Source organism: Bactrocera neohumeralis, chromosome 4 (genome assembly GCF_024586455.1).
Source record: "Bactrocera neohumeralis isolate Rockhampton chromosome 4, APGP_CSIRO_Bneo_wtdbg2-racon-allhic-juicebox.fasta_v2, whole genome shotgun sequence".
Classification (NCBI taxonomy): domain Eukaryota; kingdom Metazoa; phylum Arthropoda; class Insecta; order Diptera; family Tephritidae; genus Bactrocera; species Bactrocera neohumeralis.
The window spans coordinates 35,409,885-35,429,821 of NC_065921.1; the positions used below are offsets into that span (position 1 = coordinate 35,409,885).

Below are 19,937 nucleotides of genomic sequence, written 5' to 3' on the forward strand. Positions count from 1 at the left end.
TATAAGAATTATTCAACTACTGTTTGGACTATGAACTCCTTGACTCTTTTAATGAAAATATAGCCTTATTTTTCACATAAACTTCTTCTAAAGTAATGTAGAGCCGAATACGATATGGAAGCACTATTTAATGCAGCAACTCTTTTAATTTATTGGCCATATCATCAGCTGAACGAGGAACTAAATTGAAAACACGCTAAAAAAATCATGAATGATATACCTATCAATGATGTTACCTAACTAACTTAACCTTATTTTGGAATCACTTAAGAAAATCCCAAATCGCTATGGTTTGAGCTTTACTGCGTCTTGTTTTCTTCCTGGTAATTTTGTAGGTACGATGGATGTCTGACGACGCTCATCAATACAAAAGGTTATATTTGAGCAACTTCCGGCACCTCCTCTAGACCGTCTCGACCGATAGTTGCGATCCTTTTCCTATCCATAGTCATTGCATGTAGTCCTCAGTCTGCTGGCGTATCTGCCATGTAGAAAGTGAACTGTTAGAACTCCGATTAAAGTTCTTATGTCATTCTTTGTGAATTTTATTACACACGTTTGCTTGCTCGTTGAGGAAGTTGGGGATTGAAAGAAGCATATAAATTCCCTCTTTATTGGAGTCTAATTGCTGGTGCCTGCACTGTCTTGTTAATCTGCTTAATGGATGCAATGATCCCTAGTACGCTTTGCAGGTTGTCAGAGCCGCTAAGAGTTCGAGGAATTCTTTCCATATCTTTAATCAAACCCTAATACACTTCAGTGATTTCAAAGCCGCTTGGGTATCTGTATACATATACATATATATGTATATTTCTTGTGGCTTGAAAGGCACTTCAGTGGTGTGATAATCGGAAGATGATTCTGGTATCTAATTTTGCTGAAAAGAAACCACCTTCTACTAGATTATCTAGTTTAGCCTTATCCGTATGGACTTTTCCCTATCCCAAACTAGTACTTTCCGTTCACTATGCTGGACAGCTTTGCTAAATTGCTGTTTTGAGGAAACATTGTTTTATTCTAGCACAAAATTCCTTCTTTCCATTATAAAAAAATTGCAGACTTCAAGCCGCTTTGATATTAATAACTTTAGAACGATAGGATGAAATGTCTTAAATTTTTTACTGTGTTCTACTTAAGATTAGAACTCTAAGACAAGTATAGATATTTTTTGAATTATTCTGCTTAATTTAAAGAGAAGGGAATAGAAAAGTATTCACCTTTCTGACCACAATAGTATCATCAAGTTACAGGTCTCTTGGAAAATGTTGACTTTTGTTTCATTTTATGGTTGTTCCAGAAATTACATGTAGGAGAAATTTAGTTTTGATGAGGATTTGTTCAGTTTCTATTAAGCAGCGTTCTAAAAACCAGATTTTATGGAGACTTATAGAAATTTTGAAATTATCGGGGTCAAATTTTGGCATGTTGAAAAAATTTTAAATTGTGTACAGTGTAATTTTAGTAAAATTGCTTAAATCTCCCCAAAATCATTCTAGTATTCTTTGGTGGCAACATAAGCATGCGAGTCAAGTTAAAGCTAGCGCTTTCAACGAGATTTTAATGAAACCATCAAACTGGTTCGTACTTCATAAAATTGCTGGCATCAAATTGGACTACCCTCATCTAAAAATGTGAGCGCATAAATTCGCTATGGATATTCATAGCAACTTTAACCCATTAAACTAAATAAATAAATGTGTTTTTATGGCGCTTAGAAATACTGCTTCGGCACGCGCTGGCATGCGCCGGTTGTAGAATGGCTGTTGTCCAGCGCAGCGCACTGACTGCCACAAGAACAAGAATGTTATATCGCCAACACACACTCATGCACATGCAAGTCGTAAACGTAAAATCAACGGTTTTATTTCTTGCCAAAGCAAACACAAACAAATGTGTACGACAGCAAATGAGCACAAGGATAGCAGCGGTCAAAAAGCGAAAAAAGCAAATGCCAAAACAAAAACAACGCAAAGCAAATGCAGCAGCAACAGTAACAGTAACATAGTAAGGCGCGCACACACACACGCAACGACATTTTTCCACGCGTGAACGCATGGTGTCAAGTATACAAAGCAGACAAATCAATAACGCCGAAATCCGAGCTACAAAGATGAGCTTACCGCTTGGCGCTGTTGGCTGTTGGCCTAAGCGCAGCATAAGCTTTTAAGCGCTTCGTGTTGCTGCCTTCGTTACTGGCACAAGTGAAAAGCTGTGCCAAAAGCGAGAGCGCACACACAAAAGCAAAGAGCGGAAGCAGTGTAGAGAGCAGCAGCAATAGCAGTAGAAAGCTGGAGTGCGCCCACATTGACGTAAACTTAAAGTAGGCGCTTGGCAAATTGGCAGAGCACAAAGCACATAAGGCAGGCGAGAGAGCTTTTCTTTCACACCTACGTGCCATGTGTCAGCGCTCTTGGCGAATGCATTTCGCGGCGCAGTGCAGTGACGGTGTCGTCGCTCCGAAAAGCTTAGCGCTGAGCTGGTGCGGGCAGTTGTGTACGCAACGTTGAGGCTAAAAGACGCAAAACGGATATCAAAGCGATTATACCACGGCGCTGTACGGTCGCACGCTCCTCGCCTACACCAATCAATTTATATACATATAAGTGAAATTTCAGTGATTTTGTGTAATAAAAATAAATTCCGTTTTGGAGCGCGGACCAGCAGACGGGCAGACGGCCAAAACGCTGTGACCGAATGTAGGGGCGCACAGCACGCGCGCGCGGTTACGGAGCGCCGTTACGCGAATCAGGCAAACGGGGAATTTCATAGCAGCCTACGATTTATATTCGAGCCAAGCGAATCGAGCGTGTGGGCAAATCGTTAAATGCTGCTGAAAAGCCTTGAACGAGTGGAGTTCGCACTGTACGCAAAACGGCACAAATCGAAAGTGAAAACGCCATACGCAGCGCCTCAAGTCGTTAAATGCTTTGCGGATTTCTAGCGCGCCGCCACGAAAGCACCAAAAAAAATCTACGCGTTTCCATTAATTCGTGCGTTTTTTGTGGCTTAAAGTGAATCGGCCAGTTCGCTAGCAAATTGTCGGTTACGTTCGTGTGCCTGTGAGTGTGTGTGCGGGAAAAATCGAGTCCTTGAAAAGCGTACCATTCAATTACTGTGCCTTTTCGCCCCAAAAAACCTGCTACTACTGACCACACGCGCTGCCAACCCGCAAACGCAACGAAAAGCAATTTCCCACGACAAATAAGTGTTGAATAGTAAATAGAAAATAAGCAAAATCATTTCTCTGAATTAAAAAATTCAAAGAAATTCCAAAATTAATGTCTCAATGTTGAAGTCGACGAGGAAATGCTGAAGAATTGTGATTTCTTTTGTTTTTTCTGCAAATGTGATAAAAAGTAAAATCGATAATTTCTAAAAAAAAAACAGGCAAAGCAAAAAAAACAACAAAAACACTGCAAAACGAAGCGAGACAAACGAGCCAAGAGGCTGAAAACGCAAATACAAAAACAACAGCAGCCCTTAGAGCTGCAACAACAACAACGGGAGGAAAAAACAGCACTTACAACAGCAGTGTGGCAACAATAACACGGCACGGCAATAACGGCGACAACGAAATCGGGACAAAATCCAAATGAACCAGCAACAGCAGAAATAAAGAACACACAACAACAACAACAAAGGCGCATTAACAATAGGCAAAGCAGCATAGCTGGCGTAGCTTTGGGGCAAAGGCGACCAAACGCGGCTACAGACGAGGACGGACAGACTGCGAACGCGCAACAGCAGCAGTGCAGTGCGGCAGCGGGAATAGGGACAGTGGAGGGAGTGAAGGGAAAATACTAGGAAAATCTTGTAACTTGAACCATTGGGTTATTAACTTTGCAAATCTTGCAGTGGAGTAAGAACAACAACAAAAAATCAACATTTTTGCCACCGCGCTTGCATAAGCGTGTGTATGTGTGTGTACTGGAACAATACTTAAAATTATGGACAGTGGCAAATATTAACGCCAAGCCATCAAATAACGCCGAACCCACTGAAACAAAAGCAATACTTGAATAGCGCAACACAACAACAAAAGCGCAAAGGAAAACAAATAAAACGAACAAGACAATAAGCGTATTAAATAACGGCCAAAAGCAAGCCGTACATAGAAATATAGCAACGAAAGGCAGTACAAACGCAGAGTAAACAAAAAATACTTGAACTGAGCGCACAACTGAGTGTTTGTTGTGCCGTGCAAAAAAGTTGCGCATACGCCGCGCTGTACCAAGCAACGCACAACTCCCAGTAGTAGCGCTCACATTTAGGGATAAGAGTAAAGATACGTGTCGGCAGCTAGAAAGCGCGCCAAACGGTGAAACCAAAGCGAGGAGCAGTGCTCACAAAGCCAAAAGTGTTACAAAATTGGCTTGCTGCCCACTCAAGCAGCACATTTACTGCCACTTCACTGCATTCGTGCCAACAACGATAGACTCACACTCACACACACACACATATATATATGTACACATGTTTAAATAGCAATATTTGCCAGCTTAACATAGAGAAAGCAACGCCAGCAGCAAACTAGCTACAAAAAACGTTTAAGCTAAAAATAGGATAAGTCCAACACTTGCGCTCACCTGCCGAAAACACTGCACACCGAAAATACCTGTACTCGGCAACAAGCGAGGAACAGGCTGCATTTGAGCCACTACTACCGAGCCACACGCTCCGCTGCGCGCAGGAAACGCAGCAGGCCTGCCGCAAGGCATTTCACTCACACACCGCGCGCCGCAAGCTAACTTATGGACAATGCCTACGTCTACTATAAGGTAGTATTGAATGCAGCGCAGTCGCAGGTGTGCGGCGCGAGCGGCGACTGCGTCCATTTAATATGTTATCTAAGCAAATTTATTCTCAAAAAAGCAAAAACAGCAATATGCCATCATCAGCAATTTGTGCTGCACAAGCATGGAAATCATCTGCCATCGCTCACCTAACAAATTGCTCACGCACCGCATAAAAAGCATCCAACAGTCAAAGAGTCAATCAATCAATCAATCAGTCAACCACAAATGCAAGCACTACCAAAGGCATAACGCTTTAAAACTTAATATTATAACAATAACAATAACTGCAAGCCAACACCAATACCACTAAGCAACACCCACCACACAAACGTTAGCCAAACTAATACATAAGCATACACATTGAACAGCATAACAGCATGCCAACACAACGCCAATAAATCAATAACGAGTGAAACGACAATATTAGCATGCCACATGCTGCATGCCACAATCCGCTACTGCTAGAACAAAATAATATTTTATATGTTTTTCCAGAGTTCACATGCTTTGTTTCTGCATAAGTCAGAAAATAACCACTGACATTTGCAAATAACTATAGAAAACATGTACATATGTACATAAACTCAACATACATCGCGATACGCATAGAGAAAAGCTTTAGTTTGAAAGTCTTATGTCTGCCGGTTTCACCTGAGCTCTATTGAACAATAAGCATAATTACTTAAATACTTTTTAAAGTGTATTTTTTAATTACATAATTACTCGCTCATAGCATATAATTGGCATTCGTGCGATACCAGGGGCTAAACTGTATTTTTTGTAATATTTTTAGGTCAAAAATGGAAGGGTTTCATGCTTATAACTTAGTTGAGGCGATAATACTACTCGTTTTCCAGTGACAGCCATTCTCTACACTATAGAGAAATTCATTTCACTATACCCTCGTTTCGGGGTTGGAAACCTCCTTATGCAATGGTAGTTCGATAACAATAAAAATTTACGAAAAATTTACAAAATTTTATAAGATATTCACAATGATAAATAAAATTGAAAAGGGCACTTTTTTCGTCATACATACTAAAACCTATCTGAATACCATGAAAATGATATTTCTGGTCATATATTTCTCGTTTTTTGAAAGAAATTTATGCAAAACTGCGTCAACTGAAACATCTATGTCTCTGTGAATGTTCTTGGATGCTAGAGCGATGGGTTCTCTTTTAATCTGCTGTATTTCCCGAATGGGGGTTTCACATATTAAAAGCTTCTTAACACGGGCGAAAGCGCGAGTATACGAAATATCTTAATTCTAGCGAAAAATGATGAAATTAGCTTTCGAGCTTTCGATCATGTTGTCAAAGAACACGTGCAATAATTTAGTGCTTTCTTTATTTGAAAATAAAACACAAAAATTACTGACTAGCAACCTGCTCCTCAAGTGAGCAATATACGTGCCAAGAAAAGGAATGTAAAATGCAATGCGTTCGTATTCTTCGGGGTCCCTCATTTGAAAGGTTACATTTGGTGATTGTATCGTAGTAATTTGATTGCTGTGTCAATGCATACTGCTGTCTGTCAGTTAAAAGCTGCAAGGCTTTTGTTGAAGTCGTTGCATCATTCCGAGTTTATTCTTCGTACAGTGCTCTAACTGCAAATGAAGGCAGGTCGGTATGGGTCGAAACGGCTTCATGGTATTTAGCCTATCTTATGGAGCATACAGATTTATAGTTCTGCTTCCGAATTTTGTTTTCAGACTTCCTGATTTGGTTCTTCTAAATCTTCATAAATTGGGAGCAGAGGAAAAGTCGTGTAGGGAGCCAATTATTTCAAGTACATTCCAAATGTGCCAAATTTGCCAAAATTCTTGAAGATATTTTTAGATTTTTTCCAAACTAAGAAGTTTTCCATACAAAGACTTGAGTTAGATTGGACAGTTTGTATAGGAGGATGCTATACTTCTTGTGGAGCGCTGTTGCTTGTGAAAATTTTCAGATTGATATCCTAAGAATTCAGAGGCTAGTTTACCTATATGCAGATGGTCAAGCAGACGGACGTTGCTAAATCGAATCGGTCCGAAACGCTAATCATTTTCATATGTACTTTATAAAGTCTCCGACGTTTCCTTTTCATGTCATAAACTAATTAAATCATGACTCAGCAGTTTTATGGATTTCTTGATCGTTTTCACAAAGAACCTCTACATAAGTGATTTGATAGTTGTACGGCTAACTTAACGCCGTCTGATTTTACCTCCAGGGGCTATCTAGGAATTTTCTGTTTACCATTAAAGATACGTCATCTATATAAGTAATCAGCGGCAGCCACGTTCTTCAAGCTTTTCTAGCAGGTCAAAACATACCATCATCCAGAATAACCTAAGAATAAATTTTCAAGGTATCACTTTTAACATTAGAATGTGAATATGACGTGGTCGAATTTGGATCCTTTTTATTGGATGTAATAAATTAAATCAATGTTATTCCATTATGGCTTAAATTCACAAGTGGGCATATTTTCTGAATTAAGAGACGTCAAGCTTAGATCTCTGTTCATTTAGTTTTATTTCTCTCTGCTAAACGATTTTCAGCGAAAGTCAAGCAGTCATGAATTACTTTGGATGCATTTATAGGACATATTTGTTATGTTGAGATTGCTGTCTTGTTATGTTAGGTTAGGTTACTTGGTCGATCTTAACAGGGATCTCACTTGTTCAGCTGGTACATTGTGTCATCTCGGGCTCCTATAAAATAGATCCTAAAAGCCCTCATGAATCAAAAAAGCTGTTTAAGATTCATTTGTTAAAACAGTTATTATCAGTTAGGGCTTTGTCGCCTAATTGGTCGAAGGTCTGACTGCCGACATATTTCAAACTCAGTGCAAGAACAATCGAGAAAAAGGGGCTGTGCTTTTTCACCCCACCTTCTACCCTACAACTTTGTCAATTTTCGTCAAAACTTGATATTTTTTCAATGCCCATACACTACTTTTAAACAAATAGGTAATTTTTTAGACGGGCATTTGTACGCTTTTTTTATCTGAAAACTGTTTTTTAGTCTTTGCCGATACCTCCCGTATGTGTGCTCTTTTATTGTGGCCTTCTTTAAATGTTCAGACTTGATTTTACTGAAGTGAATGCAAAGCGGTGATTGGGCGAGCACTTATGCCTGCTATGTCGGGGTCAAGTCTGGATTTTTAGGTGTTTAATCATTGTTCTCTTGCTTTCCGAGATGACCATATCTCTCGACTGCCGCAACGCCAGTCAGGAGAGTTGACCGCGACTACGCCTCAGATATCCATCCGTTGAGTCCAATTTTCGTTGACTCGTTCGAGAATTTCGACCAGTAACTGGCGAAAGGCATGCGTGATTTTTTGCTAGAAGGCCTGAATCATAGCGGTATTGTCCGCATATACTTTAGATCTCAATAAATCCATTGATTGATGCGATGCATAAAAGTGGCGCCGTCTTGTTGAAACCAAATGTCGTCGAGATCACGAGCTTCGATTTCAGGCATCAAATAGTCGGTTATCAATGCGCGATAACGGTCCTCATTGACGATTATGTTTTCACCGGCATTATTTTTGTAGAAATATGAACCGATGATTCCCCGGGTTCACAAACCATACGAAACCATTTCTTTTTCTGGATGAAATGGTAGCTCTTGAATCTTTTCAGGTTGCTCCTCATCCCGAATGCGGCAATTTTACTTATATACATACCCATTAAGCCAGAAAGGAGCCTCATCTTTGAATAAAATTTAGCTCGAAATCGTCGGATCTTCTTGGTACTTTTCAAGAAGCCATAGAGCGAAGTGATGTCGCTTGGGAAAGTCGAATGGCTTCAGTTCTTGCTTTATTTTGTATGCTTTGATATAAGATCTCGACGTAAAATGGCCCAAGTTGTTCCATACGTCAATCCGATTTGCTGCAAACAGCGCCGAAGAAATTATCCACTGTCTTCTTGTACACCCTCAGCTGCGACTGCTATATTGAGCGAAGCCCGCGAAGCACATTTCTACAGGACGTGAATAAAGTTGAACGTTATATAAACGTTGTTCAGAAGCAAGCCTTTCTACGATGAAATGCCAAACAATATTGAAAAAAATAACATGACATTGATTCCAATATCCACATTTCCTGCTGGCAACGGCATTTAAGGCCAAATGTACTTGAACCCCTGAAAAGATCCCTCAAGTGTGACCAGCACGCATAGCCTTGAAACAGAAGCCTTGCAAACCATATCTACAGTTTGTTAATGAATTACAAAAAAGTACGCTGCAACAAGAACAAAACCGATTGTCACGAAATTCATTGCAAATTCCGTACGCACACGACTGGCAACAATCAACGAGCGATGTGTGCTGGCTTCACTAATTTCTCCCGCACTTACCTACCCATCATTTGCTGTTGTCTTGCTTTCTATTGTCTTTCCTGTCTCTGGAAGGGCTTGTCTTTTTATATCTTGTACTCTGATACTGTTTCGCTGAGTATTATGGCAACTTCAATGGGTGCAAGCACTTACATGTGTATACAATGTATTATTGCGGACCACAGCCGACAACGTTGACTCGGTGGGTGGAGCGTTCAAAACACACCGGCAAGCTAAATTTAACATTATAGGGAAAGGGTTTTTATGACAGCGAGGATGTCTCCAGCGTTTAAAACTTGTAATGAAATTCTTTAAGGGGTTATGTTGTATCAACCTATTTTATATGTATATTTTTATAAGTCGCTTAAGCGATTTTCACCGAGATCATAATGGCATGATACCAATATTCTAGACGTTTCAATAGTCCTCTTGAAGTGTTAATGTCGTCTTACTGTTTGTAGGATTCATGGACGCGAATCATAGGAACTTTATAAAGGAGCTTATTTCTTCGTTTAGAAGGGACTTACCGATCTACAGTGGCACCTGGCCACTAGCAAGACACTATATTGTATTCCAAAGGTGGCAGGAGATTTTTAATTTTAGTAAGGGAGTGTTCCTGATCTCACAAGTACTACGTTAAAGAACTCGTCCGAACTGAATTCAGTCTAGTTTTTAGACTGTCTAGAGTATAATTATTCAAGCTGTTTATATAAGCCCATACTGTTTGGTTCAAAATTATTCTGGACCCTAGAGAACATGCATTTTTAGTGGGCCTGAATACCGATACCCTAATGTTGACGGTACACAATGACGACATCGTTAAATGCCATAAAGCAAGAATGTTAAAAACACCCACACGTGGCAAGACAGTTAGTAACAAGCGGAAACGTTAACTTCGGTTGCACTGAAATGGAAATACCCCTCACAAATATAAAATATTCCTCACAAGAACTTGATTTTGATCGTTCAGCTCATATGGCAGCTACAGTGGTCCGATCTGAGCAATATCTTCGGAGTGTGAATAATACTCCTTAGCTGATTCGTTGAAGATATCTCGTGTAGAAAAAGTTTCCACTCAAAAACTTAATTTTCATCGTCTAGTTTGTATGACAGCTATAAGATATAGTAATCCAATTTAGTCGATTCTGAGAAATTAGTAGTATCTTGGGCACAAAAGAACGTGTGCATAATTTCAAGACGACATCTCAAAAACTTGGGAACTAGTTCGTGCATCGCTGATCATTTATATACAGGGTTTGTCCTGAAAATAATAGGACTGAATCGATTTAAAACAAATTTATTGAGCCAATGGTTACAATTCTTTAAAATTTTTCAAAATAGGCTCTTTCTGGGTTGCTGCAGCGCTGCCAAGCATTGAACGCGTCATAGAAGGCATTCTCCAGAATAGCCTTGAGAGCCGAGGTGCATGCTGCTTAAATCCCCTCTGTCGTCTCAAAATACATGCCTTTCATCGGCAAGGAAACAAAAAAGGGCGGCATTGGTTAGGTAACTATTCACAAGAAAGGCTGTAATTTCTGCTCGTCAGTGAGCACTTTTGGGACCATCTTCGCGCACGCCATGCGGATGTTCAAGTGCTCCATCACAATGTGATAAACCACGAACCACTGGTTTTGATAAATTTAACATCTGGGCAATTAAACGAATACTTAGTCGACGGTCTGAGCTCAAAACTTTGCGCTCAGGAGTCACATTGTCAGTGTTTGTCAAAGTCGCAGGTCTCCCAACACGGTCTTTATCAGCGACTCTTCCCGACCTTCTAAAAAGGCCTGGTGCCAACGGTAAACACCACTTCTCTCTGTAACAAATTTACCGAGTTTCACACAGAATTTAATCGCGTATCTCTGCTCTAATGCACGCTGCATTTTCAGCTTGCACCACTTACAGAAACACATCGCGCGAAAATGTTTGTCCTGACTCTCCAGAAGCTCTGAGACAGCCGCTCGTTAGCTAGGAACGCCCTCTACCGAATCCAGTCTGTGCGCGCACGCTGCGAAGTACAGTCGCGGCAGAAGAAAACCAGTTCTATTACTTTCCCGACAAACCCTATAGATGTATACTTTAAAGGGTCCCCGATACTTTCTTCTGGTTGTTACAAACTCCGTGACAAACTTAATATACCCTGTTCGGGGTATACCAAGAGGACAAGTCAATAAAAAGCATAACATAGCAATAACATAGACAAACATAACATGCAAAACATGCATACATACGTAAGTTGAGCTGTTGAGACAATAAAAAAAAGTCGTTTGGTTATGCGTTAGACTACTTAGAGGGACCCCTCACACGAAAGACAATGAAGGAATTGTGAAAAAATATTAAGACTTTGAAAAAACACACGTTACACTCCCCACCCCCCATAATAACAGCGCTGTGTTTGCAAAGCAAACCAAAACGCACGAAAATGTCGCACAAGATAACGTACAAATTCATTGCGTCACCTCACACACACACACACACGCAAGCTTTGATTCCTTCAAGCATGAGTCAAGCAGCCAATCAAGCAGTTAGCAAGCCAGCACTGGTGGCAGGTGAGGGCAGCTGGCACTCGGCGCCCACCAACGGCTTGGGTTTTAACTTTTAACTACATTTGTTAGAAAAGTACACACTCCCGCATACATGCATGCATATACATATGTGTACTTATGTACCATAAACATTCCGCAACATAAAATATCACATGCTAAGCTGGTGCACTTCATAAACGTCACTTGTTTCTGTAATAAGGTCTCTGATACAGGCTAGTCGAGTACGCATTTTTACACTGGCATCCTCGCCTCACTGTACTCACACATATACATACACATTTGCTTGGCAGTGTCAGTATATGGACCTGTGTACTTGCTTATGGGTCCATTTAAGAGCCGGAGCTCCAACTGTGCGCAGTCACACACATGTTAATTCATTATTTTTAGGCACACATGCAACACATACTTATCTACAGCATATATGTATGTATATGTGTAAGTGTGCATGTATATGTATGTGAATAATTACGGCAAAGAGCCTAGGCAATATTAGAGCAGATATATACGCATACATACATATGTATTTACAGCTTTTACGAGTGACATTAACATTTACAACAAAAATTGTTAGGAAAATTAACGATTTCACTTCCAAGGATACCATGTACTAGGTTAACATAGTAACGATAACAATCTCTTCGATAATTGGTCCTTAAAAATCATAATATTTTTCGATTTTCTGCGTTAAAACTCACAAATATTTTAAAATATTAGGCCTCGGAACGCTACATGGTAGGCAGATCACGGCAATCACACTGAAACAGTTGAAACAGTGACTGCTGGTGGGTCCGAAACTTATTATCTATAAATCCATATAGCACTCATGCATGTTTAACGGGCATTATCCGCTTGAAATCCCTGCACTTGGAGTAAAATGTGTCTTGCTGAGGGAAAGTAGTTCAAGGGATCTGCTCTTGTAGCCGCACAAGTACTAGTCGAACTCACGCGAGGCCCAGCCGTCTAGTGTTAGAAGGCAACTGGATAGAGCCCTATGAAAAATGACATGAGGTACGTTGTTGGTGTTAGGTGAAACACGCCTGAAATGACAGCTGCTCGTTAAACACTTTCTAACTGTAAGCGTGTACATCCTCTCCAGTACTCTCTAACGCCATATACCAAAGAAGCCTCAACTCTTTCTTATATATTCGAATAAGGTGCTACTCTGCTCAGCATGCCGAAATAATGGTTCTGGTCTTCGCTCTTATATAGTTTTCTAGATTGATTACATAATCCCGAAAATCATTAAACTCGGTGGTGCTTAAACCGAGTGAGTTAGCGCACATGCACCCACAAAGGCGACATAATTATCAAAAATTTAAAATTACACGAAAATACACACATTCACATGTACATATGTATAAGTAAATAAATATGTACATTCTTACATATGAGTGGAGCAGCGCACGCTCAACCTTGGCGCAAGCACTCAGAGCTGTGCATACGCAGATGCATTGCAATAATTGTCGGCTTATTTTTAACTCTGCCTCTGCAGTGTCGCACACATACACACACGCACTTGGCACATCTACAACCTTCAGCGAGCAATAACTGTAACTACTAATGCCCTGGGCTGGCCGCAGCTCTACCATCTTCTTCTTGCGCTACTTTCGCCCATTCTTTCTGCAGTTTTTCATTGTTTTCGACGAGTCGCACGCACACACACACATTTATACTTATATATACTATGTATGGATGTATTTATAATCTATGTAGTTGTGTTTTTGGCAGCTTTGTCGCCTCAGCAATAATTGTGTGCCGCCGCCATTGCCCCTGTAACTGTTTCGAGGTTTTCTTTTAGCCGCTCCGCCGCTGTGTTATCATTTGAGAATGACACAGAAATCCCAAAAAGAAGCAGAAAGTTACTCAAGAAGATAACCAAACAGTTTCTTTCTATTTATGTCTTCATTGCCGTGGGGAACCGCAACCCCGCACGAGGGGTTGGGACGCTTGACTGTACGAGTGTATGTGATATTGTTGTTGCGCTTTGTGGTGCGCCTGATTGGAGAAGTTGGCACCGAAAAGTAGAACTTGTCCGAGGACAAATAACAGTACATAGTCACCCACCCCAAATCTCCTCTCCTCTCCTAGGCAAAAGCATCAGCTAGTAAGTTGTGGCAACATTTTAACTGCTGTGCTTAAGAGTTGTTCGAAAATACAACATTTTCCTTAGCTCTCTTTTCGCGCTCTCATCATCTCTTTACTTACCTATAACCATCTCTATCACACTTACTCGCTCCCATTCACACACTCGCGCTCACAGTCACACACAGTCAGTTTGGCGCTCTTTCGCTTTGTTCGCGCGGTTCCTTTGCTGTTTGACTCTTGATGCGCATACAGACGGACAGCGCTGTCTTTCGATTCACAGCTCCCTTACCTACCGCCCGTAGGCGTCTTGGCGTCTACCGAAATCTACCCACTGCGTTGGTTTCTCCTGGCCACCTTCCAGCGAGCTGTCAGACATCTCGGCTGTTGAGTTGATGGGTCGGTGGCTTGGCAATTACGCAAGCAACGACTTTTTCACCAAAATGGATTTGTGTCGCTGGATTCTGTGCCACATTTGTATGCGTGATTGCTATCGTTTTAAGTCCTGACAGTTCAATTCTTTTTTTGCGTCGTGACACTTATTTAATTCGACGCTCAATTATTCGTTTGCTATACACTTATATACACTTAATATACATCGTTGTTCGGCTTTTGAACACCGCCACAGACACACTTACTAATTAACCCACAACAGGGCATACATATCTATGTGTTCAAGGCAACCTTGAGGCCATTTCGACAATGTGAAATCTTTAATTTATCATCCGTTATCAAGAACCGCGCTCACCAGTGCTCATGCAGCACCATTACGAGTAGTTAGTAGCGCCCACAACCACTCTCCCCCATCGTACGTTTATGACATTTACACTCCATTAGCGTTCTAGCTTTCATATTTCTTTCATTTCATTCGATATCTCATTGCGCGCCGCTCCATTTGTTTTGATTTATTTTGTAGGTTATCAGTGTTTCCTTTCCAAATCGATCATTTATAGCGCGTCCTCATACTCATGCAACCGTGTGTGTACGTTTTGTTTGCTTTAACCTTGCTTTGCATGCCGTTGAAATTGTGTTGATTTTGAACTATGTGTGAAGAATTTAGTTATAACTTGTATTTTAGATATGAAAATATTAATGAAAATACCCGACAATATATACATACGTCTATATATCAGAAATGACAGAAGAATTATTTCACAGTTCCGTTCTTGCAAATCGAAAATAAATCATTTCAAATCAATGTTAACCAAAACGAAGTAACTGAGACAACTAGTATTGAAACTGAATGGTCAAGTGATATGTGAGAACTAATTTAATAACTTAAATATATTTAGTAATACTAATTTTGGTTTTTAGAATAATTATTTTTTAGCTCTGGATTGCTTGAGAATTCGAAAGTATTACACGAAACATAAATTGATTTAATGGAGGAATGAATTAGGCATGATCTTAATTTGATCAGAGAGGACATTAAGAACAATTTAGGCAGAGACAAATTCTTCAGTCTTACTCTATGTATCTTAGGTCGGTTAACTTGAAATTTTGATGCAGTAAATTTGTATAAGTGTATTTTTACCGCTTTATCAACAAAAAAAAAACTATGAGAATGAAAAGTGCGAAACCAAAGCATAATTAATCATCAAGGACAAATGCCATTTGAAATTATTTGGCTACAACGATATGTTGCGAGCGTCAATAAAACGTTTATATTTTTGGTCTTTGCTTTGAGAACCATTTTATTCCACTCAAGAATCAATAGAATTTAGTTTTCAAGAACGCTACTTATTCTAAGGCGTTAAAATATTCCAGGCAAAACTAAAAAGATAATGCTTTAACAATTTCAAGTTTTGTTTTAATATTGAAGCAACTTCAGTTCATATGTATTTGGATAAATACAAAATTTGGGTTCGTTTCTAGACATATTCCGATTTATTTAGAGGAATATCTCTAAAACTATTTGCCATGGATGGACTAGTATCGTAACTCAAATCTGTTTATCTGTTTATTTGGTGTCTCTTCGTAAATGCTTCACTAACTTTTAGCAGTGAAAAAACAGACGCTTTCAATCTGAAAAGGATTTGTTTGAATATTTTTTTAAGAAACACACGTTTTCCTTTTGTGTAAGTCAGAGAGCTAGGGCAATTGTATAGAATCACATTCACATTCTTCCAATTTCAATTCATATTCATGACCATCGCTTCCTCATGATCGATGCTCATATCGTCTAGAAAGATGTTTATCCCATGAACAAAGTTTACTAAGTTCATAACACCTAGAAGGACGGTCGGAAACGTCCTATGCTTCCCCCGGAGTACTAGCGGGTAATGCGTCAAATACCTTCAGAGCTGGAGCTTATTCATCCACTGCACCATATAGTAGGACGGGGATGATGACTTGTAGAATTTGGCCTTTGTTCGTCGAGAGAGGACTTTAGTTGTCGATTGCCTACTCAGTGCGAAGTAGCACCTGTTGGCATGAGTTATTCTGCGCTGAAAGAGCCGTGAAAGAAGAACTAGAACTTTCAGTTTCTGAGATATCGATCTGAATTTAAGTAGACATTCTCTTCTTGCAAAGAAAAAACACTTTTTTCGTGGTAGCCATGATATACCACTATACCATATATCTGCCTTCCACAACGGCCGATAAAAATTAAAATAAAGATATCTTTATACCTTTTTATGGTATAAAAAATGCACCTGTTAAATGTATATAACTGTAGATTTGTTGTAAACGAAGTTAAGATTGTTTTATACTCTTTCAACATGTTGCTACAAACTATATTACTTTTGTTCACCTAACAGTTGTATGTATAGAAATAGTGTTATGTATACATAAATGATCAGAATGACAAGACGAATGTACACACTATCTGTCCATCCCTCCGTCCGTCCGTCCCTGCAAACTGTAACATGAGTAAAATTGAGATATCTAGATATAACTTGGTACGCACGTTCCTTGGAAAAGGAAGTAGAAGTTGGTAGATGGGCGTAATCGGAACACTTCCAAGCCCACAAAACGCCATTAACGAAAACCTACAAATGACCATAACTAAGCACTAAATACTAATATATAAAACTGTAATTTGGTACAGGAGATCGCAGTAGTAAGGGGCACCTGTGGGCCAAATTCAGAAAGACTGCTTTCCTGACAATAGTTATTCTGTGTACCAAAAATGGCTTCAATCGGGTCAATACTTCCGTGAGCCCCCATATACCTGATATAAAGATTTTCGATCCTCCAGGTGACTTTATACTGCATATATCGGCCAATATGTGAATTATCTCAAAGAAAATTACAGAACCTGGTTTACTCATAACAGTAAATCTTTGTGCCTAAAATAGATACAATTAATCAAAAACTTGACCTAGCCCCCATATATTTACCTATTATAGGGATTTATGAACATCCGGCTGAACTTGCTCTATATGATTGGTATTAAACACAGGGGGAACATTCTTTTAGTATGTGGCATGATAATAGTTAATAGATTAAATCGGATCGATACTACACCTACGTCCTTATACACAATCATATAATAATTTTGGTTTTCCAACAAATCTTATGCCGAATTTGTGGGTCAGTGTATGTGTTATAAAGAATATATGTATACATATAGTATATAAAAGTTCTTCGATTCAGATCCTCTGTTAGGCGTCTTACATTTTAAGGTATTTCCCTGACTTTGATTCTTCCAAGTTGCAAGAGTATAAAATGTTCGGTTATACTCGAACTTACCACTTCCTTACTTGTTTCCGTTTTTTTTTTTTGTTTTTAGAAAGCAAGGGATAAAAGCTGAAAGCTATAAGGTGGTTGTCGTTTTAGTGGCGGGATTTCCTCACTCTTCCAACAGCTTTTCCAGAGCGGGAAGAAAAGACGGCATTTAATGACAGTCGTTTTGATTGAAAATTCAGTAAAATAGTTGAAATTTGTGAAAATATATCACTAAGATTACAACCTAGTGTTTTTCGTTAAGTTATGAGTTAAACTCTAGTTTTTTTCGTTCAAGATTAGTGTTGCATTAAGTGAAATGTGCAAATCATGATTTGTTTAGAAAATGTTGCTATGAATTCGGTTTACCTTTACTAGCTTTGCCTTATACGTTTTTTAATGCGCTATGCTGTTATTAAGCTTGTTTCCGTTATTTTAATATTTCCACACATTTGCTTTGAGTTTGAGTAATGTTCGTATTTGATTGAGCAGATTTTACTTTGTAATGCATTGTTGCCTTTTGAACTATTGCAATGATTTTGAATCTCTACAAAACTCTACTTACTATTTACATAATCAAAAAGTAATATTGTACTATAAATAACGAAACCGAACACTGAACGAACGGCTACATTCACATACATACAAACATACATACACGCACGTGTTGTTTCTACTAGCGAGAGGCGACTAACAGCAACGGCAACACAAATAAGGACACGCAGACTCACCAACTAACGAACCAACAGCCAAACCAAGCAAAAGAACAGTAAAAAACGTTAACGTTAAAGAAGCAACAACAAACGCTACTTGAACCACGTACATAGCTGAAATAAAATAACGAAAGAAAGATGATTTTTGTAGTAAAATTGAAAGAGAAGCAGAGACACAAGCGAAAAGTTGATGAAGCACGAACGAACGAACGTACGAACGAAATGAGTAATTCTTTTGTCATTTTATTGCCAGAAGATAGATTTTTCACGAAAACTTATCGATGGTTAATGGCTCCAATTAATTGGCACTGTGTGCACGATGTAACTTTCAATGTGCCGGCACTGTTTTTTTCCATAAAGTAATTGCTTACATATTATTCTTTTATTGTTGTTCTTACGTGATATGCGAAATCAGCAGAAATAACTAAACAAATACAAAAAAAAACATGAATCTTAAGTTATACTGAAGAATATACCTAAAAGTGTAGGTAAATGTAATTGAAATTTTATTAGAAGTAATTTGCCACTGAAATCTTACGTAATTCACTCGTTGCGGCAACTGAACCGAAATCGAGCGTTATGACACACTTGCAACATGTACAGTTAATATATTTTCCATTTAATTACTAATAAATAATATTTGATAGACGGTGATGTTTACAAAATGCTTTTGTAATACCTTTTGCTGATGGAAATTGATACTTGAAAGTCACTATTCCTGAGCGTCGGCTCGCTATGTTTGTCTAGACAATTCACCTGTATAGCTTATGTATAGCTGATACCTGGAATACTTACGAAGCATGCGTCTAAATTTCTATTGCATTAAGTATGGCGCGAAAATTTAACTGGTTAAATATGAAAAGCTGAAATTGTAAACAAATAGTTAGCTTAGAAAGCCCTAAAGGCGCCACGAAACGAAGAACGATTAAGTTACATGCGGCGAGCGCTGAGCCAGTGCTCATTTGCCGTTATCAGCGGTCGGCAAACGGAAAGTACATTTCACACAAATACCGAATACTTGTAAAATATATTCCAAACTCCAAGCTAATTTCACTTTCACTTTTGAACTGCAGTTTTTCAAGTTACTAAAAGTATACAAAAATATATAAATAACTACTTATATATACATATATTACTTTTTGGTTTTGTATATATGACTTTTTATATATAAATATATAACTCTATATGTATATTTACATAATTAACGATTTGTTAGCACGAAACAAACGCAGAAATTAAAAAAAAATCCAATAAAAAGGATACTGTAAATTTCAAAATAATTCACAAGTAAAAGTATTTGAAAACACTGAAAGAGACAGTAATCAGTAAACAGTTAACAGTATCAGTTGATTTTATGAAAACTCCAAATCTAATGCAACAAGTTACAAGTCGAACGCATTACTGTGGCATTATTGCCGATAGCGCGCTAGGCCAGCCTGCTAGGCATACAAACATACAGTCAATCATATAACTACTCACTAATCGTACAGTAACCACTCATACTGCAACTTCACAATATTCATAACGGCCCACGCAACAACTACTCTTACCCTGCCAAAAGTTGTCTTGCGCGACTGCTGAAATCACTGCTAGCTAACTGTTATGCTGTCAATATGCAAACCTGTGTATCACTGAAATGTTAATTCCAATCTGAGCTATTTTAGCGACTCATTTCACTCACTTAGTCACATGTTTAGCCAAATGCAAGCCTGGTGTGAGGAAGTGCTTGGCACTACTTATCTCCTGCTATCACAACTTCTTCGTAAATAATCGTTAAAGCACACACTGTCAGTTGGCATTTACGAAA

General features: G+C 39.0%; 1 protein-coding gene and 1 long non-coding RNA gene across 13 annotated transcripts in view; one reads left to right on the forward strand and one right to left on the reverse strand.

The window, feature by feature from the left end:
• The window catches only part of LOC126755091 (plectin), a 132,550-nt gene that overhangs the window by 60,297 nt on the left and 52,316 nt on the right, over nt 1–19,937 (forward strand). Inside the window, exon 1 of one of the 12 annotated variants that reach the window (XM_050467422.1) lies at nt 2,504–4,778. The exons of the other annotated variants lie outside the window; for them this stretch is intronic. Within the exon in view, the coding sequence (XP_050323379.1) occupies nt 4,752–4,778 (27 nt within the window). The 5' untranslated portion in view covers nt 2,504–4,751. Of the gene's footprint in view, nt 1–2,503; nt 4,779–19,937 lie in introns of those variants that run through there. 12 annotated transcript variants of the gene reach the window in all.
• LOC126755116 (uncharacterized) overlaps nt 1–19,937 on the reverse strand; it is a 209,886-nt gene that overhangs the window by 8,370 nt on the left and 181,579 nt on the right. The window lies entirely within an intron of this gene.